General features: G+C 37.0%; 2 protein-coding genes across 4 annotated transcripts in view; one reads left to right on the top strand and one right to left on the bottom strand.

The window, feature by feature from the left end:
* RSPH14 (radial spoke head 14 homolog) overlaps positions 1-4233 on the bottom strand; it is a 92270-nt gene extending 88037 nt beyond the window's left edge. The window contains exons 1-5 of one of the 3 annotated variants that reach the window (XM_030501517.1): positions 4162-4233; positions 3523-3710; positions 3265-3420; positions 1400-1502; positions 1098-1216 (exon numbers count right to left, since the gene is read on the bottom strand). In XM_030501517.1, coding sequence (XP_030357377.1) covers positions 1098-1216; positions 1400-1502; positions 3265-3322 — 280 coding nt within the window. In that variant the 5' untranslated portion in view covers positions 3323-3420; positions 3523-3710; positions 4162-4233. Of the gene's footprint in view, positions 1-1097; positions 1217-1399; positions 1503-3264; positions 3711-3974; positions 4046-4161 lie in introns of all 3 variants that reach the window. The other 2 variants (XM_030501516.1, XM_030501515.1) reach the window with 2 other exon arrangements.
* Positions 4234-7956: 3723 nt separating this feature from the next.
* On the top strand, positions 7957-18315 carry RAB36 (RAB36, member RAS oncogene family). Its single transcript, XM_030501459.1, is given in 12 exon segments — positions 7957-8025; positions 8819-8877; positions 8879-8904; positions 10320-10333; positions 10771-10814; positions 11737-11838; positions 13639-13703; positions 14303-14358; positions 15773-15863; positions 16784-16959; positions 17492-17609; positions 17841-18315. Coding segments are annotated over 12 exon segments (885 nt in total). The 3' UTR covers positions 17906-18315.
* The last annotated feature ends 5095 nt before the right edge of the window (positions 18316-23410 follow it).

The raw sequence follows: 23410 nt of genomic DNA, 5'->3' as shown, positions 1-23410 counted from the left end.
TGTCATACTTTTTATGCCTTTAGATACTGATTTTTCCCCTGCTATGCAGGGAGTGTAGGATGACTAGCTCAATTTGACATCTAAAGTTAATTGTAATTGATCACATTTTTAACTTCATACCTTACCAAGATAATTAAAAAATTTTATATTATTATAATAAGGACAAACAATATTTGAATAAAATAATTAGATAAAGCAAACTTCTTCATTGTTCCTTGCATCACCCACAAGTGTGTGTTGAGGGTTTTTGTTGTTTTGAGGGGTTTTGGATTGTTTTTTTAATTCAACACTTGAAAGCAATGTCAAAGTGTACATTTAAGAAATGGTGCCTATGAGCCTAAGGTCAAAGACACATGAACATGTATTCTGTGGAATACACAGTGCAATGAATGATGCACTTACTTGCTCATTTGCCTCCTCCTATACCAGTGCTTGCAAGGATCAGGGAAGGCATTCCACAAAATCTATACCTTCTAACACCAGAAAAACCTCCCACAAACCCTGTGTACTGTGAAATTAGTGTGCCATGATGAACAGCTGATCATCATTTTGAACAGAAGAGGAAAAAGTGAATTTTTGATGCCAGATTCTGAAATACAAATTCAAACCTGCAGTCCTCACAACCTGTATCTTGAGCAGGTAGCCTTAACTTGCATAAGGCCTAAGAAAATTAACAGATCTAGCAGGATCAATCCCCCCAGTACATAGACAGGACTATCCTCAGATGTATTATGTTAACACGGGGCATTTCATTTATTGTCTATATAAAGCATTTTCTGTATTTTGGCTAAGTAGTCTCACTATTATTACACAATTTTCAAATACAGCTTTAGAAAATATAGTTATCTCCACCAATAAAAAAGATCACAGTCATAATTTTTAAAGTTTTCTGACAGACCCCGAAGAATAAATTCTCTCATAGGAAAACTAACTAAAGAAAATTTAGACACGGAAAGATAGAAAAGATACTGTTTTAAAATATGTTTTTCAAAGAAAATTGAATAAAATTAATCTGGAAGATATTACATAGGGAATCAAGTAAATTTACCTATCTGCTTTGCCTATTTGAATACTTAACTGCTGAAAAAAATCCCTACCTTCAGTTAATTTTGACATATATTCAAAAACGAGATGTGTGTTCTTCCGACAGATATCTACTGGATCATCCAAGAGCTCAGCAAGGGCAGAAATCACTCCATTTTGTATCAGCCCATGCCTGCAAACAACATTGGAGAAAAGATTTAACAAAGCATAATGAAACTCATATATATTTGTGAAATGCTAAATCTTATTTACATTGCACCTATCTTGTAAAAACTTAGAAATTCTGTTCTTATTCCTCACTGAAACATCTTTATCATTTCCCATACCTTTCAGTAAACCCTGGAATTACACCTACCTGCCAACACTATGCGTTGTCATTATATAGAGGATTTCTGTTGTTTTCTGTCGGACAGTACTATCCTGATGTACCAGCAAAGTCTTCAGGTTATCCAAAACTCCTATGAGACACAATAGTTCATTTTAACATTTCTTACCTTCAGCATTAATTTTAAATAGCAATAATAATTTTTATATCACAATTTGAAGTGCAAATAATCAGAATTTTTTCATCTTGTCCTGACAATGAAACTCTTGTTGTTTTATCTCAAGTTGGGAACAAACTTTGAAGTTTCAAGGCCTACTGTCAAAAATGCTATGCTACAAACAATCTGCTGACTTCTGTATCAAGTTAAATTCTAATCTTACAAATATTTATGAAGCATTATAACTCTAAAAATAAATCATTGGAGCTATTAATGAAATCTGAATATGCTTTTCAAAGAGCATGTGTTTGCAGGATCGATGCCTACATTTCTTTTTAAGCTTTCTTTAGGTGTACCATGTGCTATGTAAAAACACACAGCATTTCTTTTCACATGTAGAAAGAAACTGGGCAAACCATTAGTGATTATGTGTATACTGACTGACCAAAGGAAAAAAATAAACAACCCAAACAATCTCACATTGCTTCAGCAGCCACTGTTGATCAATAAATAACTTCATACATTTTGAACATGATTATTGGTATCTTTTACGAGGAAAAAAGTATGAATTAAGTAAATGGAGAAAAAAGCAGTGGCAAACTGGAAGGCTTCTGCAGTGTTACATACTAACAACAGACTGCTAAAAATTGCAAACATAAGCTGTGTGGGGTTTTTTTGGTGTTTTGTTTTGGGGGGGGGGTGTTCTTCCCCAAAATCCACACTTAGGATTCTTCCGAGTGCTCAGATAAAACCCTCTGAAAGTAGTGGTGGCCAGATATAATCCTGATAAGTATAATAGATTTGGTCATATTCTTTTGTATCTTAATTTCTCATGAAGTTCCAGGGTTGTTTTTTGCTATAGACTTATTCTACAATCACTAAGATAGTTCCGAGAAGGAGTCCTGCATAAAAACCTCTGATATTTTATCTCTCTGGTAAAGTTATATCTGGATGTGCCATGCTATCCACTGCTGAAGGAATGAATGACAAAAGATGACTTAATGGATTTTGCAAATGAACTTGTAAAGCTTATTTAAATATTATTTTATTATTAATTAAAAGGTTCATCGAATTTTTTTTGCCTCTTATTATTATGGGATATTAGTATTTTTAGCACCTCAAGAATGAAAAATCCAGGGAGGTACCACTGTCTTGAGTCATATGTGGTAGAAAATGTCTACTGAAGGAAAAAGTAAAAAAGGGTGATTTTGCCCTTTTTTCTTGCTCTAGGATAACTAAAAGCTTCTTATTTTCCCCTTTCTAAATAAAATATATTTAGTAGTTTTCATAAGATCACTGCTTTGTTATTTTCTGAAAGGTTCATGGAAAACAGGATTGGAAAAGATTCCAGGCAAATGAAATTTAACTAAGCAACAAGAGGGTGGTGTTTCTAACTTTGGACTGATGAATCTTTTTTTATACATATATATTATTAGACTGTATTGGGAATCAAATAAAATTCCGTGTAAACAGAAGAAAAAGATTCTGCACTACTTTTGCATTTAGGGGTTGATAAAACCTATAGTGGGCCATTGATAAATCCTAAAGAGAGGATACTCTTAAAATAATTGTTATGCATGTGGCATTATAATATTCTTTAACTTTTTAAAAGAGATTAAAATAGGAAAAACTTCATGGCCATTTTGTGTCATCAAAGATAGTGCAAGCAGAAAAGTAGTGCACAAAAGTGCTCTCTCCTCTCCCCCTGTGTCAAAACTTATGACAACAGATCACTTACCTAATTCTAGTGCCTGGTAGACATTTTGTGGGTCATGGACCAGATCGCAGAGCGTCATCAGTGCCCGCTGCTGAGTCAGCAGCTCAGGAGACTGTAACTCCTCATTCAGTTTAGGAAGGGCCCTCCTTCCAAATGCAACAGGAGCTTTTGTGGGATCTATATTAGGGGGGAGGTGGGCTGAGATATGAGCATGTGCCATCCTGAATTTTCCTGGGAAGGATTCTTCCTGCCCCTAAAAGTACTTCAAAATTACTGTACCTGGTGACTGGACAAATAATGTACCAAAAAGACAACTACTGACTTTTAACAGTGCTCCATGTCCCAGAAGAGCTACTTTAGTTCATTGCTAGGAAGACATGAAAGAGGCTGGAATGGTTCATGGTCATCAGCATTAATGTCTGTTCATTGGCCGAATTGTCTTATCTGGTTTAATTCTCTACTGAGCACTGTAAAAGAAAAGGGAAGGGAGGAAGAAAGAGAGAGAAAGCAAGCTTAATATTGCAAGGTGAGGGAGGCAATGTTTTTCAAAGCATTAAAGTGAAGTAGGTCAATATCCTGAACCGGACAAGGGGCTTAAAAAAAAAAAAAAAAAAAAAGGCAAACGTAAACAAAAGGTCGTTTTTCAAAAAAACTCAATTCTTTTAAAAGGGGTCTAGTTTAAACCCGCCCTCAAAATTCGTTAACGTTTGAAAGAATCGGTAATGGCTGACCTCCCCCTTCTCTCAGTAAAGAAAACGGCTCATCTGACAGAAGCATACAACCTCCAGCACTGGGAACTGCTCTACAAAAACAACAAAAAGAAACCCAGCTGCAAAGTTAAAACAACTGCTAATCAACTGCACTTTTCTCTTCAAAACAACAGAAATAGACTAAATAATTAAAGGCGCCCTGTCCCACCAACATGTCACCGCCTCAGCCCGTCCTGCTTCCCGCTCCACAGCTCCTGCCCGCTGCGGCAACACCTTCCGCTCCCGCGTGCTCTAGTTACCACAGCAACAAGCTCTTTGCATGCACCCTGCTCCGTGAATAAGAACTACGCAGCCAAGCATACTGAGTCTGGTCCTACGTCAACAGCGTAAATACCGCGTTTGACGGTACCTGCTGTGAGGGAGCAGAGTCAGTGGCGTAGTTGGTGAATTGGAAGCCGCGGCTGCTGCTGGCGCGGGACGGGGCTGAGGCATGGCCTCTTGGGGGAGAGGGCGGGTGAGGAAAAGGGGAAATGCCGCTGAGCGGTTGCAGTGTGGAGGCGGTTTTACCTCCCCGCTCCGCTAAAACGTGGAGGGAGGCTCTCTTCTCTCACCCGCTGTTTTAAAAGTAATCTTAGTTGAACACAATTGAAAAAAATTCTGATTGAACAAAATGGTGGTCGAGTTAATGGCAGAGATGTAGCAGGTGAGAGTGCCTTGAGGTACAAGTGTTGAAGGGAGCTCAGTAGTTTTTGGCTAGGTTTTCTTTCTGAGTTTTCTCCTGAATGTCACTATAAATAGCTAGAATGTGTAGCAGGGGTTTCCATTATCATGAGGTAGTTTCATGTAACTGTATTGAAGACTTGGCCATCTTTTTTCATTCTGCTAAAAAGTATAGTCTGAGGATGGTATACAGGGAGAACATATTGTAATGTTGCCATTACAATTTAAGGGTGCTCTGGATTGTCACATGTGATCTGGCATGAGGAAAAAACCAACTCTGAACAGCTATAAAAGGTTAGTTATCAGTACAAATAGGCAAATTATTGAGATGTTTTTCATTATGTTTGAGTAACAATTATAGTAAAGTTCTTAAACTGGATTTTACAAAGCCAAAGTCATTCAGATCAGTTGGATTAAAATGCAACACAGGAATAGATTATGGTTTGTTGATCTTCAAAATCCATAGAAGAAAAACTATTAGTTTAAAAAGCATTTTGTGGAAAGGATTCATTTTTTCTGCAACATTTTAGAGGAGATTATTTAAAGTAGAGGTTCTTTTCCTGAATTAGGTTAGACTTTCACTAGCTATATATTTGTAAAGTTTCACCCTATTTCAACAGGAGGAATGTGAACTTCTCCCAGTGTAGAAGGGGCAGGAGAAGATCAGACACTTCTCTTGTCCTTCAGTGTTAACTCTGCTCTCATCCTTTTGGCATGAGTTGTTCTGTCTTGTGCTTCACCATAGCTTGGAATACTGATTTTGGTTTGTGGTCATGACATTAACTTATTTTATGTACAGCTACTGAATGCCTTCCTCAAATCCTTTGGCTATCTACAGAATCTGCTGGCACTCCTGTTCCTGCAAAATTGATGTAAGGAGTGTTGTGATGCCATGGAGACACTGTATTCCCAGTCCCTCCTGGTGACTGAATCTCCTTCAGCTTTATAAGAAAAGAAAATCTGGTTCTCAGTACTGATCATTCTCAATATTTTTGGCAGCTTTATATTTCTAAAATAATTGATCTTTTTCTTCTAATGGTGTGCCTGATTTGGGATATGTTTATGTGTTAAATACACTAAATGTAAGTGAAGATGTTTCTGTTTGGTTGCCTTGGTCCCACCTACACTTTGGATTCACTAAGATCGTTGAATTGATTTTTATTTACTTTTCTTCTGTAGCTTAGTTTGCAACAGAGCTCTAGGAGACGGGCAGTGAGTCAGCCTATGGACATATGACACATTTATACGTGTCTAGGATGTGTTGAACTAGGAGAATATGGAGAAAGCAAGTTAGTGTTTGAAACTCTTACCAAGTGGCAGAGTTTTTGTTTTCAGAACTATTATTTTAAGACACTGCGGTAAAATCATTCAAATTTGCCAAAGAGCAGGAGCACAGCATAAAAAGGGTCTAGATCGCTCTAGTTTTATACAATCACAAGTAGCATGATAAGCAGAACTATGCATATGGTGATAAATAAGTACTGTAATGTCACCTTCTTTGATGAATAATCCATTGGCTGCAAATCTGGATTCTTTGGGGCGAAGAGGGTGTTTCAGTATGGTTGAGATCACATGGGTGTCTGAAGTGATTTAAAAGCAATTCTTCACAAAAGAGAATAAAACATTAATTCTAAGTAGCTGACTGGCAATTTTGTTGAGCATTATTCTTAGTGTGGTGTTGTAAACCACAACTGTAGGGATTTTATTATATACTTACCATTGTTTAAAATTACGTGTCCATGTTGATTTGCCCTTTTAATATTTTTAGTCTGCTGCAGGAATGGGAGAGGCTTATCTCTTGGATGTTAAGAGGTCTAAGCCTGTTCCAGCATTATCAAATATGACTATGAGAATGTGAAAGCTTTCTCACATTTGAATGTGTTGTCCTGAAATTTGGAAATTTGAATCATAATAAATAAATAGGAAAATCTTTTAGCATCTTAAATTGCAGCCTAGCATACTAAGTGCTGTCTAAACTAATGAGTTGGTTAACAATACTTAGCCAATACAAAAGAGCTGTGTGATTTCTTATTCCTTGTCTTTAGTGTTTGGTACATTAGAAAGCAAGATTACTATTGACTAGAAAGACATCTATATAATTCAGAATGTCTCATTAGTGGCATGAACATCGTGATGCTAAAGCTGAGTTGAAATTAAGTTGAAATTCTGAAACTCCCTCGGGAGTTTCTTTATAATTGCTACTATGCTTAATATTAGCACTGTAACAGTTCCCCACTCCGTTAGTTCCTTGTCTGCTGGGTTAATCCTGCTCTTTCTATCCGTATATATGATTATGTTTGAAGAAAACAGAACTATTGTCTTATACAGAATTCAAGGACCACTGGGTTTATTAAGGAGCAGTTTCTGATCACAGGAATCTATATGACCACTAAAACCAGTTTGTCCTTTTAAAACTAGGGCCCTACATATAGTTAAATTACTCCAACCTCACCTTCCCAATCTGTAAAAGAAGGGAAGGAAGGGAACTGTTGAGAGCCTGTTGCTATGGCCACACAGCAGCAGGCTGAGCTGTTTGTGTGGCTGGAATCCTGCTGCATCAGCTGCTGCACGGTGAGTCCTTCCTTATACTTGGCCACATGATGAATGTTCTTAGAAACATTCTTTTGAATGCCAGTAAGAAATTGGTATGCTATTAAGGGTCCCCTCCCCCAACAACCCACGAGGTATCATTGCATAACCAAATTGATATATCTCAAGTGAATTATCTAAATGCATTTGTGATTTTCATATGAACATTATTCTTTTTCCAAGTTAGCCTGTCTACTGATTCCATTCTTTCTGAGCTGATCTTGGATGAAGGTTCGATGCTGTGCCAAGAAATGTGACAGCTTCGTCTTTCCTCCCTTCTTCTGACCAAATGAAATCTGATATCCCTAACATTTATTAATGTCCTTTGTGCAGAGGTATTTCAGATAATGATGAGCAAGATTTTTAAATTAAACTCTGCAAAATCCTTTGAGGGCTAAACTGCAAGCACTTATGTTGAATTAATTCTCTGCTCTCCCACGGAATTAGAGCTGATGCCTTGTAGTTTCAGGAAGCCGCTGTTGGTTACTACAGCTATGCACCCTGAAGTGGTCCCTTTTACATAAGAAACAGGTTTTATTTAACGCAAACCAGTTGTACTGCAATGAAAACAGATTATGAGTCTGTAAGAACTGTTAATTTTTTTATCACGTTTTCCCTGTATTGAAGCAATTCCTGAAAACTATGTTTCTCTTTACATATTTCCTGTCTGGTAGAATTGACTTGAATTTGGAGGATGAAGTCCAACCTAATGCATTTGGTCCCCCCAGTGAGTAGGGACAGAATACTCTCCTGGTTTCCCAAAGTAAGCATTCTTTATCCCTCTGGTCCCAGTATGTAGCACCTGCCACATTCTTTCCCTCGTGCTAATAGTGTTTTAATCTAATGTACAGTTGTTGTCATCTGCTAAAATTAGAAATTGTTTAAGGATTTCTTTCAAATATGAATGTGGCCTCATGTTGCCATTTAATGCTGATATCTTTAATGATAAAGTGTTATCTTATAATACCTATCTTGTTATTTCAACCAAACATTGAGTACATGCTTAAAGAGTTCCTACGCTGAGGGGAAATAAGAACCATAGCTGATATCAAATATGCAAAGAATCTAATTAGATCTATATGGAGGTTTTGGTTGAAGAATCAAGGCAATTTTAGTTTTCTCTTTGTATAGGAACCTTAGTCATACAGTAGATCAAATCATCCTTCTAAGGGAGTTAGCAATTTTTTTCCATGCCTGATGTCAGCCACATATTTTGCTTTTAATTTTAGGAAAACTGTCATTGTTATTTTAAGCAAATATAAAATAAGTTTTCTCATTTTTAACAAATGTTTAATTAAAAGCTAGTAATAAAAACAGTGCTTCACACATGCGAGAGACCTAAAAGACTTCGCTATGACTTGCTGGTGGCATCCTCCCAAAGGAGGTTTTATAAACATAGCTGTGGGAGGCTTTACTGCTTTCTAACCCAACCTATCCCTTCTCTTATGCCAGGATATCCCTGTGCTTGACAAACTCTTTGAATTAATCTTCTTATCTGTTTTTTCCTTGCTGATAGGACTTTTGCAAAGTAGGCATCACACGGTTTATCCCAGTAGCTGTTCTCCTATTTTCAATGGTACGCACCTGAGGCCTCTTTGCAGTTCAAAGAGCACTTCCAGGACTGCTTGTCAGCAGAGCACTGGCTAAGATTGTAACACATTATCTCTCTCCCAGAACTGTTACTGGTACTGATTTAATTGCTGAAGCAAGGCAGAATAAATTATCTCTATTCATTTAAAATAAATAGCTGTATGTTTTAGTGATAAATGCTTCTGTGTTTCAGTGTGAAGGATCTTTCGTAAAGTGGAGCTCCTATAAATACTGACAATTAACTCACTATTCTTTCAAATCTAGAATTTTTGATTACTATGAAACTTGTCATGATATCCATCTTCGAATGGAACTTCTTATTCACTTCACTAAGGGGGAGGGGGGGAGGGAGGAAGGCCAAAATATATCTCCCTGAGAGACATCAGTGAATTTATTGCTTTTTAGAAAGAACAGTCACTGTCTTAGTTTACAGTGTCATGTAAATTTGTTATAACTGTCCACACAATTTTGCTGGCAAGACACACTTTAGTGAATCGAGGCATTTCCCTCTCTGTAACCAGTGTAAACCAGCTCTCGAGTTCATTTATTCTGGTATCAGAGCTTTACATTTTGGCTTTGTGAATAAAATGAAATCACTTTCCTGTCACTGCTCTCTAGGTATTATTATTTGGTGACTTTTTTGGTGGAGCCAGGGTAGGAGGGACAGACAACTGAGTGTTTTGTGCAGTAACTGTAAAGCTTGACAGCAATAGCCATTATCTTAATTTTCCGTTATCCCAAGTAATGGAATATTCCTTTGTCTTTTGGAAAGGTAGTCTGATAAATTCAGTAGCTAATGGATGTATTTTAAGACTCTTGATATTCCATCAGTGTGTTAAATTGTCTAATCCATGGAGCTTTTTTCTCCAGTATGAATTAATGGAACACACATCTCTAAACCATCAGTTACTTTTTTGCTTTTCCCTTAAGGTCGTTGATTTTATTCAGTGTTTCATCAGTAACAGTTAATCAGGCAGAGACACGTCAGCTGCTTAGAGGCCTGTGGCCACCCATTTAATGTTGACTGGCACACAATATTAGTCATGTAATTTACCAGTCAAGATTTGGACTATTTAGAATAGGTAACTTGGAATCAGTATCACATGGAAGCCCAATATAAGCAGAAACGGTTTTCAGTAAATTAATTGATTTGTTTAAAAAGCCATTCCTTTATACAAAAGAACATTAAACCTCTTAAGCCATTTTTGTAGCATGTGCACAGGAGATGTCAATCCAAGTTTATGCCAACAAATATATTCATTTAGCCACCCGTACCTCTTAAAAGATACACTACACTTCAATTTTAAGAATGCAGCTGAGTCACCTAAAGCCCATCTGCTGTATTCTGTGGGAGGACCCCGAGCAAAGAGGGTTATTTGCATGAAGCCAACTTCAGATTAATATTATTCCACATAGTCAGAAAATGTATTGGCTCAAACCACGTGGGTTTTTTTTTTTTTCTCCCAGAGACAAATTCTACAGTGAGTATTTTATTATCAGCAATTTCTTGTTTCTGCACTTAGGACTATTAAAGCCAATGAAAAATTTGTGATTAATTTTAATGAAAATGATGCAGATATTCTATGGTCTTATTTGCAAATGTATATTCTTGCAGTCAAAGCAATTTTAATAGGATAGAATTTAGGTCCCACTGATTATACTTAAGAAAAAATATGCAGACTAAGAAACTGACTATTTCAGCTCCAGAGGGGTTTGGCATTTTTGGCGATCACCTTTTTCTTTCTTACAATTTAAAACTGATTCTACCGCACAGTGTCATTTAGGTAAACTGGAGTCACAAGTAAACGTGCTCATTACTTGCAATTTAGGGATCGAAATCAGAATTTTTAGAGAGACAATGTTGAAATTGCTACTAAAAATGTGTAATGTTTTCAAATATTTATAACAGGCTGAATAGGTAGGAGACCACATGCACGTTGGGAAAACCAGCCTTATCCACAGGTACAGTGTATCTCAGCAGATAGTTTGATTCTGCTATATCTCAAATAAACGTTACAGTGTTTCTGTTCCTGTCCATTCACGGTACTAGTTCATGGTTCTCTTTTGAACCATGGTTTTGTTATTAAGTAAAAGACAAAACAAAGTCTAGGGTATGAGACAGGCGTGATGTACCAACACAGAAAGCCATGCTCTGGCACTTCAATCAATCTATGTTATATTTTGAACTATTTTTATCCAGTCAGATATGATACAGTGTTTCCTTAAGAAATCCAGTCTAAAGGCTAAACGATTAGAACGTACAAAAAGAAATAAATAAGTACAAATCTTGCCAGTTTCTGAGTCTTGGCTTCATATTTTCTCCTTACTTACTTAGGGTGGTTCACCAAAGTATTTTTAAGTCATTGTTGTGTGTGTGCCTGAACCGGTTTCTACCCCTGCAAGACTGTAGAGGAAGCTTGAGTTTTTCTGTAGCTTATGAAGTAAGATAAAATTCAGAATGCTTTGAAGAACAGTCATTTGATTCTTTACTGGATGTTAAAAACAGCTCTTACGGTTTTTGTATCTAAGTCCAGTGAACAGATCACTGAATTTCTGTAGGTTATGATCATCATGACAACTTTCTATCTATGTTTGTGTTTTGTTATTATTATTTCTTCCATGTTTTTACATAGATATGGTAAGTTTTTAATTTCATTGATTAATCATTTGAGTAATTATTTACTAGAAGTATGCTTTCTAGTTTGTTATCCAGTATCTCCTCTTCTAAAATCAGTTTCTTGGTGTCTTTATATATGTTTCTGTGATATTTAGCAACTCCACAGTTAGTTAATTCTTTTCGTCATAATTTACCCTAGAGAGTGTTAGTTTTGCACTTATTTGTAGCTGGGTGTTACTAGTATTTCATCCTTGTTTTTAATTGCAGATTTTATAAAGATAAGTTTGACTGAGACTACAAGGCTACCAATGGAGTGGATTTTGAAATGGAATGTTTTGAAATAATTGGAATATCATCTACTGTCCAGATGTAAGTTGACACAGCATGGTCAAGCATTGTACAAAGTACAATCTCAGCAGAGCTTGAATTGCTGCAGGGTCTAGTGCAATAAAGAGGGTTTTTTTAAAATAATAAAATTGCACAAAGAATAATGTGATCCGAAAACCAGGTTCTGACCCAGTTTTTACTTGCAGTTTTAGTAAAAAATTTACTCTCTTGGATTTCTTGTCTGTAAAAAATGAAATGTCATTTGTCAATTAAGATCTTGGATGTCTTGCACCATCTCAGCGTAGTTCTGCCTTTTTTATTCAAGTTTCTTGAAACAAAAGTGGAAGCTTTTGCCACAGACTTTGTCCACTGTTACACCATTCTGTCATTTGAGTTTAGTAGGTACAATGAGCACTGAACTTGGCTTTACTGGGAATTTTATTCTTGCAGTCACTGAAATTAATGGTAAGGTGTTCAGTGATTTCAGCATCTCTTTCTTAGTGACTGATTATTTTTCCCCAAGTCATAGAAAGACTGGAGTGTTTTTATTAGAATGTGGACTTAAAATCTTTGATTTTCAGCTTTGTTTATCAGACTAGTGGGAATCCTGTCCTTCTCTCACCTGCCTTGGTTCTGCTGAAGAATGTCCTTTGCTATTTCCAGTGGCTAGCAATATTGTTCTGTGGAGGGCATTATTGAATCATCTATGCTGTACTGTGACCTAGAGCAGAAATAAAATGCTTTGCAGGAAATATTTTAGTGCATGAGTCATAAAAGCCTTTTCACTTAGGAACACATTTTTCTGAGATCGTTAATGTAGATAGATGGCTAATGGGATTTATTGAAACATACTTAGAAATCCAGGTTGGACAGGGCTTGGAGCAACCTGGTCTGCTGGAAGGTGACCCTGCCTGTGGCAGGGGGTTGGAACTAAATGATCTTTAAGGTCCCTTCCAATTCAAACCATTCTATGATTCTATGAATCCATTTCCAACTGATTTCAGTGCCATTGTGTTTCTGAAAATTCTACCAGGCACTATCCTTTTGGAACTTGAGTCTCCCTAAAAATCTAGACTGATGCATTAGTATTTTGCAAGCTGAAGCAATAAGGTTTATGAGCTACTAAATGTCAGGTTGTGTTATCTGCAGAATCTTCAGCGGCTGGGTAGAACATTTCCATGTGATAAGCACTAGTGCCCCCTCTTGCTGAGAGATCTCCATACAAGATAAATTTGCAAGTGTCCGTGACTGGCAGTATTAGTCTGTAACAAAACCCAGGCCTCTGTAGTGCCGGCAGTAGCTGAGAGGACTGCATATCATATTCATTAATATGAAGCATTTTCTTTATTTTCTTTAATGGTGTCCTTAGTACCTGGTGGACTGAGCTATAGGTCTCTAATTTGTAGTGTATGGACAGATGTCTTATCTACAATCACAAGATTCTAAGATTCTATGAGCTAATGCATGATCTAGGTAGTAGTAGCACAGAAAATTCTCAAAATTAGATAGATTGTCCTAGAAATACATACAAATGACATAGATGAGGAAAAAGTTTTTAAGAAAAGGGTATTACCATGCAGAACACAAATACAAATATTTGAACTGTATCTTCAAAATTACAAGTATATTAAAAAAAAAGGTAAAAATAGAGTTCAAATGTCTTCATTAAATAATAGAGCTTTACTGTATTTTTATCAGTAGTTAATGAATAACATGTTCCAAATGATAGCACTTCTCTGGTACCACATTATTTTCCAACCTGTACCAGTCTGCTGCGTGTTTACTCAGGTTACACTGGGTTTCATTAATCTGAAATTTCTTTTTTTTCCCTCCATTGCACAGATGGGACACAGCAGGTCAGGAGAAGTTCAAGTGCATTGCATCTGTTTATTACCAAGGAGCAGTGGGTGAGAACAATACTTTGATCCTGGCTGTGACAAGAGGTTGTAATTTATACAGAAACATATATGTGTATGTGCTCCTTGGGAGCGTGCCTGTAGACACAGTGCGGTGGAATGGATTGTCCATTATTGGAGAGAAGAAGGGACTAAGAAGTTTGTGAATTGATATGTTGTTGGACCTGCAAGCTCTGAATGTTCTGATGGTCAGTTATAAAAACTGACACTTGTGTCTAGGAGAAAAGAATTTGGGTTTGGGTAAGATTATTGCTGAAGTTAGAAGATAGAATACTTCTGGCATTCCCTTTGGTAAGAGATAATTTCTGCAGGAATTAAAGTGGTCTCTTTATAAAATAAAAGATAAAAGAAACAATAGCACTATAGACTGCAGGCAAAGACTAAATAAGGTGGAAGTCTGATGAATGCAGTCTGACTGGGTACTAGAGAAGGAAGAGGAATGAGCAAATGAGTAGTATTCCATCTCCTCTGCGTTAAATCTGCTTTTGCACTCTATATGTAAGCATCCTCTCTGTTTAACACAATGAGTTGGAGAGAATTCTGATATACTTTCTAACTTATTTTTTCTCTGTTCTTGTCTTCTATTGCATTTATAATAACAGTGTTTGATCTGGCTGATACCCAGACTTTGGATCACATCAAATAAGTTTCTATATTTTGGCTTAGGCTTTAGAGCTTTTGCAGCAGGTTTAAACACCTGTGATAGTCTGTAGTTGCTGAGAACTAGCTGGATCATGAGTGTACTTTCTACTGAAATGAGAAATGAAGAATGACACTCACTTGTCTGGATTACATAGGGTGGGATTTTTGCAGAGAAAATGCAGAGCATAAATTTAAACTACTTACCCTTGACTTCCTTTATGGTCAGTGGAGAAGACACTTCATTCAGAGCTTGATCCTTCCAAAACCAGACATGCAGGAAGAGGTGAAGTGTACCTCAAAAGCATCCTCTTTTTTTTTCCCTTTTTTCCCTCCTTCATTTGCTATAAACAGAGTAACAGGCTGGCATCTGAGGTGAATAGTGAAATGGATGAGATACATCAGATGCATAATGTCTCAAGAGCCTATCTCTAGATAAACTGCTAGCCTAAAGTTTTCTTTCTCTAGTTTCTGTAGTGATTCTTTTGGAGATAGGCTGTCAAAAAGAGGAGAGAAAATTAAAACCTCAACGTATATGTAGATCTAGCTGAACTTACCGGTTCAGGCACTTGTAATGGTTTGCTTACACGCTAATTGTTTTAAGTAAACTTGTTCTGCTTTTAGTGCAGGCTGCAAACCCCAACTTGGCTCTATGATCCACATTGTTGTCACCAGCTTAGAGCCTATATCTTTCTAACATACTGTTGTGACTGTAAGGCAGGTACATGTTTCTTTACAACTTGTACTCTATCTGATTTGAATGTGTATTAGACTATTTTCTTAGACTACTGCTGTTGTACTTAGCTCATTTACATATGACTTTGTAAAATAATATATATATTAGTGTCTCTGCTTGGCTGAAAATAATTGAAGCCTGTGAACCTGATTTCCCACACACGCACACACTCCCTTCCCTCCTTGATTTGTGTCGGATGACTCAAGAGGAACTTGATTGCCAGAGTAACAAAAATATAAAAGCTTAGGAGACAAGAATCATGCAGCCTTCACAGGGAGCTGTTTTATAACGCTGAATAGATTATTTCACTCTTCTTTATTCCTCTTTGTATCTAATCTGCTATGTTGTTCATATCTTTTCCTCTGCTTCTTGTTCTTTTTATTCCTTATCTCAATCAAAAGTTTGCCTTCTCCCCTATACTGATAAATACCCTCTCTGGGTGCTGAAATCATTGTTGAATTTGCGCTCTATGGTGGGCATGTTTGAACTTTTCATTAATGGAAGGCATGTATTCAAAGGAGTTGGAATAGCTCCTGGTCTCTTTCTGCCTAGAAAAAAAGGCTTTTGATCCTCTCACATAAGTTCATCCTCTCACTTTTCTTGTGACCTTATTATCAGTCACTTTCTCCTGTATTCCTCAGTCCTTCTGACTGATTCCCTCATTACTCTTTTGTATTTCAGACAGTGGCTAGAAGATGCATTGAGGGAGAATGAGCCAGATTCCAGCTTCATCTTTCTAGTTGGAACAAAAAAAAAAAAAAAAGATTTGGTGGCAAGTAAATTTAATGTAGATAAGGAAATCAGGTTTCCTGTAGTTCCTCAGTTGATTTCCCTTACGAGTTGTACACAGTGTTGTTGAGATAAAGACCTTCAGGGAAAAAATAAACAGAAAGAAAGCTCACAGGTAACTAGAACAGCACTTGGAACTAATTTAAGAAGATGCTTTCTGAAAAAAAACTAAGAAGTAGTTTCCTACTACTATATTCTTTGCATGACATTTTTCAAGCACATACAAACAACTGAAAAGGCAGAAAAAAGCTGGGAATACCTAATGATCTTGAAGGTTGGTTTGGTTTTTTTAGGGACAGTGTGTTTGTTATTCAGGAAGAGGGAAGAATTCTTACTTAGCTGAATACATCATTTTCAGAAGAACGGGATATAACGCACTCACCCTATACCATTCTGAATCTTGTGTTTGTCTTTCTGTAGCTATCAATGCTTAATTCCTAAAGATTTCAAAGGAAACTTCCTTCTTCTGCTGTTTATTTTGATTTATATTTTTTATTCCCCACCCTCAGCTGTCATAGTATCACTTTCGCAGTTTGTTTCTTACCCTTCACTGAAATAAATCCCAGAAAACTGCACGTCTGTCAGGTTTTTTCTGGTACTTTGTGTTGCTTATGCTGCTTTTTCTGAGTTGCAGTAAGAGGTAAATGTGGCAGACCTCTGAAGGTCTGGCACTCTTAGACAGATCTGAAGTCTTGTCTGAGCTAGAATTCCTTAACTGTAAGTTAGTTTCTGGTTTTAGAAGATAGCACTTCCCATTGAAAGGGAGACAAGAGCAAAGCAAATGATTGTGGGTTCTGTGTATTACTCCAGTATGAAGCCAGTATCTTCCAAACCAGATTTGCTCCACGTTTCATCTTGATATCACATAATCCTTTCCAAACCTTCAGAATTCTTTTCAATTGTGCAGGGGTTCCCCATTGTAAGACAATGTACAAAATACTCTGCAAAGATGACTTGTCCATCAAAAATGGGCTAGAAATTGAAAGTGAAGAGCAAGATACTGATATGATTGATCACAGAGAACAAATGAGAGGGGAAACAGAACTAAACATAAAGTGCAAGAAAGCAAAATCCATTGAAGGGGCAAGAAAATTTTATCTCTTCTTCAGAAGAGATAAAAAGAGCAAAAAATAAAAAGGGGGAAAGGCCATTGCATTACAATGTAGTAAAAATACATGGAGTAAAAAAAAAAGGATCTAAGATAGAGACAAGAAAGATTAAACCCAAAGAACTGTTGTGATTAGTTAGTCCTGAATTTCTTCTGCTGGAAATGATGGCGTGACAAGAATTTAAAGACCAGTAGCTGGGCTGTCATCTTTATAGCTCCCTACCACACTATATAGTTAGATCCAACGGTCACACTTGGTAACTGTTGTGTGGGAGGTGAATGCAGACTTACATTTTAAAAGTGATAGCATGTCTGATTGCACAAGTTATAAGGCAAGGCCAGAAAGGCCCCACAACAGTGACCCAGCTGCCTTCCAGGATGCCCGGCAGGCTTTGCAGGCTTTGCCAGAGCCCAGTATGGAGCAGTGATCTGCTCATAGATATGCTTGTTATCCTGGTTCATGTATTGATGTGCAGTTTTAATACCACATAATTTCTGCCCCGTTTCCTCGGGGAAATTGTCAAAGAATTCTTTTCCCAAGTTTCTACCCTTGAACAGTCCATGATAACGGAGCTGGAGAAAATTTCTGGGCACATTGCCCAGATTGGGGCAGGAAACCTCATCAGTATGTTGAGTTTTGCTTTCTGTGTGTATTTTCCTCATGTACAGTCTGAAGGATTGGGGAGGTTATTCAAGCATTACAGCCTGTTTCAAACACCTCAAGCATATTCATGTCATTATCTATGTGAGTTTTAGCATATAGGAATGACTGGGGCTGCACTCAGCTTTTGTTACGCTTTATATTGGATGGTATAATTTCTTGTGAATTGATTGTATAACTTTTCTGTTTCTACAGAACTGGAAAAAAACATGATGGAAATCCCAAAACACAACTCTCAAGTAAGCCTGAGCTGCTGCTGACTGTCAAGTGCTTCTGCAAACACCATGATCCTCTGTAGTCTAGCATACCTACAACACCCGGAACAAAGAAAGTTCTCAAAGCAGTAATAGAAAGTTTTATTTTTGGAAATCAAGGAGGAAAACTTCTCCAAACCTTCTTTCTGAGAGTTCCGTTGCTGCTGCAGGCTCACTTGTGCAGGATGGTACAGTTTTACATAAACCTTTCTCTCTGAGTGGAAACAAAACATCCTTGTCTTAATGCAAGAAGACATTGCCAGTGCCATGTGCTCACCTGTGTGCCAGAAACACTTGTAGTGAGTAGTGAAAAATACGTAATTTTAGTGTATTATTCTTCGATAATTCTCTACAACTTTTAGATAGTGAGGTCGTGTTATCAAAGAAGCAGAAAACAAACGGCAGTTCAGAATAAAAGGTGCTAGCTATATGGTTTTGCCTTCAAGATCATAGTATAAAATAACTCTGACTTGCTTTTATGCATTCCAAATATTCTACAACTGTTTCAAAATAAATCTGTTTGAATTACAGGTATGGAAGTACACAAATGCAGACTGCATAGTTTTCACTGTGGTTTCTCTATCCAGGAAAAATCTGTATTATTTTTCATTTTCCACTGTTTAAACAATGTTTTCCAGTGTTTAAATATTTCCAAGCCTCAGAGAAGCCCAGATAGAAACTTTGTTGGTTTATCCCAGCTATCTAATATATCGAAGATCTTACCAGGTAAGAATGCTATTCTTTTCCACGCTCGAATAAGAAGGAATTATAACATAGGTGTATAGCATGGAATACATGAAATCTAGTTTTTCTGTCTTCAAAAGAAGATGCTTCTCTGGATTGATCTACATGAATATTATCTATGCTGCAGTTCTACTGTGTTGCTAAGACTAATGACTTTCATTTTATTCTAACTGGAATTTTTGTTTGTAGTAATGTAACATGATTCTGGAGCTATACTTGGTCTCTGTCATGAACTTGTTCATTCCTGTCTGATGTAGGAACTCTGAGCTGGTAAGGTTAGTTTTGATACTGCTGCTAAATTCCTAATCACACTTTCTGCTTTTACTGGACAAGATAATTTGATCACTACATGCTGGAAGCAATTTGCTCCACTGCTTAATAAAAGCAGCTATGTAGAGAAATAGTTTTGCCATTTTGTGAAAAGACTTAGAAGTGTGCGTGGGTTTAGAGGGATGGGAAAAGATGGAGTTCTCCAAAGTAGGCACATGCTTGTTAAGCCATAAGGTACTTGCTGTTTGAAGATGTCATTACTGACTGCTTCTGGTAGAACCTGCTCTCTGGACATGTTGTTGTGACTTGATGCACTGGCTGGATCAAAAACCATTGCACTGGTTTTGCTTTTCAAATACCCTTTGACATAATCTTGTGCAATTAGTCTTTAGAAGTTACAGACATTGTTTAATGGGGAGAGATTAGCCCTGGGTACCACTGAATTTCATCAAAGTAAAGCAGCTTTATAATGCTCTTCTGCTCTTTGGGATACAATGACTGATGCCAAAAGACATTTCTGCTTTAAAAGTCATTCCTGCTGACAGATGACATCATTGCCAGAAATATAAATGACGAATAATGTTGTCAGTATTTGTGAAATTGTATTAGTATGGTTGATTATGATAACTAGGCTTAAACTGCAGAAGTACGAAAGAAGTGGAAGGGAGATAGATACACTCATTTTAATTTCCCTCTAATTTTTCCAGTAGCTTGCTGAATTTGAATATTCAGTTCTGGTTATCTATTTAGTGATATTTTTCTAATATAGATAAGATACTGTAAATCTTTACCTTGCACTAAACCATACACCTTTATGGTCCTTAAATTACTGTCAGCACCCAATTGAAAGAATTAACAAAGAAATCAAAGTGAGACAACGGAAAGACTGCTTCTCTAGAAATCTATAAGCAGCTTATAGCTCCATACCTCTCAGATTCAAATCCAGTATTATATGCTATGCTGGCATGAAAAAAATGGAGAGAAAGAAGAAAACCTATGGACAGTTACATTTTCTTAAGACATTCAGTCATTACAGAAATAACAGTATCTGGAAAACTGATTATGACAGGACCTTTCAGATTCGAGCTGCTGAGAAAATAAAGATATTTGTTAGTAAATCTATGCATCAAACAAAATATTGTAGATTCTCTGCTGGTTTCTCCCTCCCCCAATTGTCTGATAAGAAATAGGAAAAAGTAGGCTTAAACATCCTTTTTATTACTTTTATTTTCTTATGATGTAAGTTAGAGCAGCTTCATGGAATATCATAGAATTGCTAGGCTTGTAAGAGGCCTCTGGAGGTGAATAGAGATCTAGGAACTCTGTGTCTCTTTTTATTCACTTTGGCAATTGTGCCAGTTCTGTTGGCAAAGACAGAAATGTAGCATTTGGTGGAGAAAAGGAGTATGTGTGGGTATGTATAGAGCTATTTATCCAAATGTGTAATATTTTGACCTTATGATGATCTATGTATTTGTTCATCTCCCAAATCTGTTTCACAAGGATGATGAATATACACTCCACTTGTACCACGTGTTGCAGTGAGTGGGCAGCATAGCCATGGTCTTCATGTTGACTGAGTTTGAATGAGAGTAGAAGAGCTGGTTCACTGTACTGCAGCAAATCTTGTCCAGGCTAGGTGCTAGGTTTCTGTGCAGATGTGTTAGTCTTTACAGCTACAAAATGACTTAGTATCAAATATAAGAAACGATAGGGATTCCATTTTTTCTTCCCCCCAGAATCTACCTCCTGTTTCTTTTGTTGCTGAGCTCAATTTATTATATATAATCAGAGATGCAATCCCTTCAACAATATAATTGTATTGCTTGGAAAATCAACTGGCACAGTTTTTTCTAGTGATTCATTACACTGCTTGGTGTCATTACTGGTTTGTGCCTTCTGGAGCTCCAAAAACTTCACATACAAATGCAATACTCTGTCAGTCATTAAGCACCACTTGACAATAGTCTGACTCCATTTATTCTATAACGGATGCTTTGAGACTTTTTGGTTGTGTTTTTTTGGTTTGGGGATTTTGTTGTTGGTTGGTTGGTTTTGGGGTGTGTTTTGTAGCCTCACTGAGACTTCCACTGCAAAGAACTCAGTATTAATAACTGATCATCTAAAATGAAATCTTGGATCCTGTTGTAAATGATGAATTGCTTAAGAAAGCACAAAGGAAACTAACTTTGGTGGAAAAATAAACATGAACTGTCAAGTTCTTAAATGTTTCTATCTGGCCTATGTTTTATCTATGCATGTTAATCCATTCTATCAGCAATTTAATTGCCTTTGAAGAAGCCTTAATATTGTGGGAAACAGTGTTAGAACAACTGTATTAACTCTAAACACAAGTAGGCTAAACCATGATTTTTGTACCAGTTGAAGACCTCACAGTGGTTGTGGCACAGTTGTAGTGACAGCTTCCTTTTGTGGAAGTTGCAGCTGAGGAACTGGAGAAGTGAAATTTGGAGGCAGTCTGAAGCAATGTTAAAGAGCAATTGTAGTAATCAGTTTCCCAAAAGAAGTACTAATGTTGTGCTGTTTCTTGTCTTAATAAGTAGAAGCTAATGTGTTACTGAATTCCTGTTCAAGTAAGTATGTACATCTCTGAGCAAAACAACTGGTAATGGATCAAAAGCCATTTAAGAAAGTCACCTGATGAGCAAAATTAATTTCTTACTACATAAGCCTTTCCTTTTTAATGATGTTGTTTCTGCCTTTTGCGTGATTATTCAACACTTAGGATATTATTATTTTTATTCTTATAGGTCATTTGATTCATATATTTCTGAATCCTATTGGTTTCCAGCTCAGGTTCATCCTGTTGTGGTATGACTGAAATCCATTCTTCATGAATAAATCTGTCCCCCTGTGTCTTTTTGGGTTTTCATCAATTAGAGGTTGGTTCTATGTATTGCATCCTCTGAGTATATGAGTTAGAATGAAGTCTTTGGCAAGTTGAAGTTACAGCAGAATCTGCATTTGGTAGTAGAGATGGTTGCTCAGTTTCTCATATTTTGGGCCAGCAGGTTGTTCTGCCAGCAAGAGATTGCCAGTCTCTGAATTCTAAGAAGGAGAGTTCCAATTTTTCTGGGTTCGTAGAATGTTTTAGGTCAGATGGGACTTCTCAAGACTTACTGGCCTTGTCAAACTTTACCAGAGAGTTCGTAAGAGTTCGTGAGTGACAGCTCAAGAGCTTTTCAGACTCAGCCGATTGGCTCCTCTTTCCCACAAGAGGGAGCTCGATGGTCACTGTAGTACTAGTTGCGATTCGACTGAGAAGGGCTTTGCAATCTCTTGAGAGCCGGCAGAGGGTATGTGCTGGACACTTTGCCTGTAGTTTAGGCTCCTCATCACAGGATTCTCAGTCTCAAATCACAAATATGTGTTTACTACCATAGTCTTAATGAAATTTTGTCTTCCTATTAAAATAATACTCTGTTGAATGCATAAAGTATCAGCAAAAATCCAGAGATCTCTTTGATTCCCATTGGAATTTCTGATGTTGTAGTATCTCAACAGATAAAGAGGGTGCAGCTGTTTAATAGTATGATTCACTAAGAGTTAAGTATGTGCACACAAAAATCCCTCATCTGGCCCACCAGAATTCTTATTCCCTCCAGAAAGCGCACAAATGTCAGAATAGTGAACCCAAATTGAAAAAAACTCTATAGACATGAAAAATCACAACTGACAGACTTCAGTAAAAGTGAGGTATAAATTCAGAACATAGCTCTGTGATGTGATATATTTGTCCTTAAGTACAGTACAATCTTAAACTTCATACTGCTGGAAATACTTTGCATGTCAGAATTTGGTTGTTCAAACTGGCACTAAGGCAAACAAATAGCAGACAATATCAGTGGTGAAAAACCAATTGGCTTTTTTATTTCTGTGAAAAAATGAGTTTTCTTGAAATATTTATAGAGGTATTTACTAAACATACAGATTTTATTATGAATTAGATTATAACCTGTTTTCCATATAGGTCAGCCAATGCCTCTTATGTGTTAAAAGCTGAGGAATGAAGTGCAGGAAAAGAGGTTAAAACCAGAAAACAAAACCCAAGAGAGATGAACCTCAGATGAAGACTGAATATACGATTAGCCATTTGTGATATGTCTGAAAACACCCAGAAGTATTTTGTTTGGCATATAAAAAAGCATGAAGAGAAAAACTGGTTAACGGATTATGAAACATTACATATCTCAAAGGTAAGAGAACTGCTTGTGTGGGCTCTTGCTTTTCATTCTTACGGGATTTTATTAGTTCTTGCTAGGGCTATGTCCCACCCTCCTTTTTAGTAACACATGCCAGAAAAGACACACCTCACCCCAGACATGAAAGAAGCAAGTTTAGGGGTGATATGAGGTGTACATAGCTCACTGTCTACTATCATCCAAACAGGCAGGATGGAACTTCAGGTGTATTTGTTACCACTTTTTCAGAGGTTGAATTAGTACATGGAAAGGATGAAGGGCTTAAGCAAGATCA

Source organism: Strigops habroptila, chromosome 11 (genome assembly GCF_004027225.2).
Source record: "Strigops habroptila isolate Jane chromosome 11, bStrHab1.2.pri, whole genome shotgun sequence".
Lineage (NCBI taxonomy): Eukaryota > Metazoa > Chordata > Aves > Psittaciformes > Psittacidae > Strigops > Strigops habroptila.
This window is presented reverse-complemented; position numbering and strand designations above follow the sequence as displayed.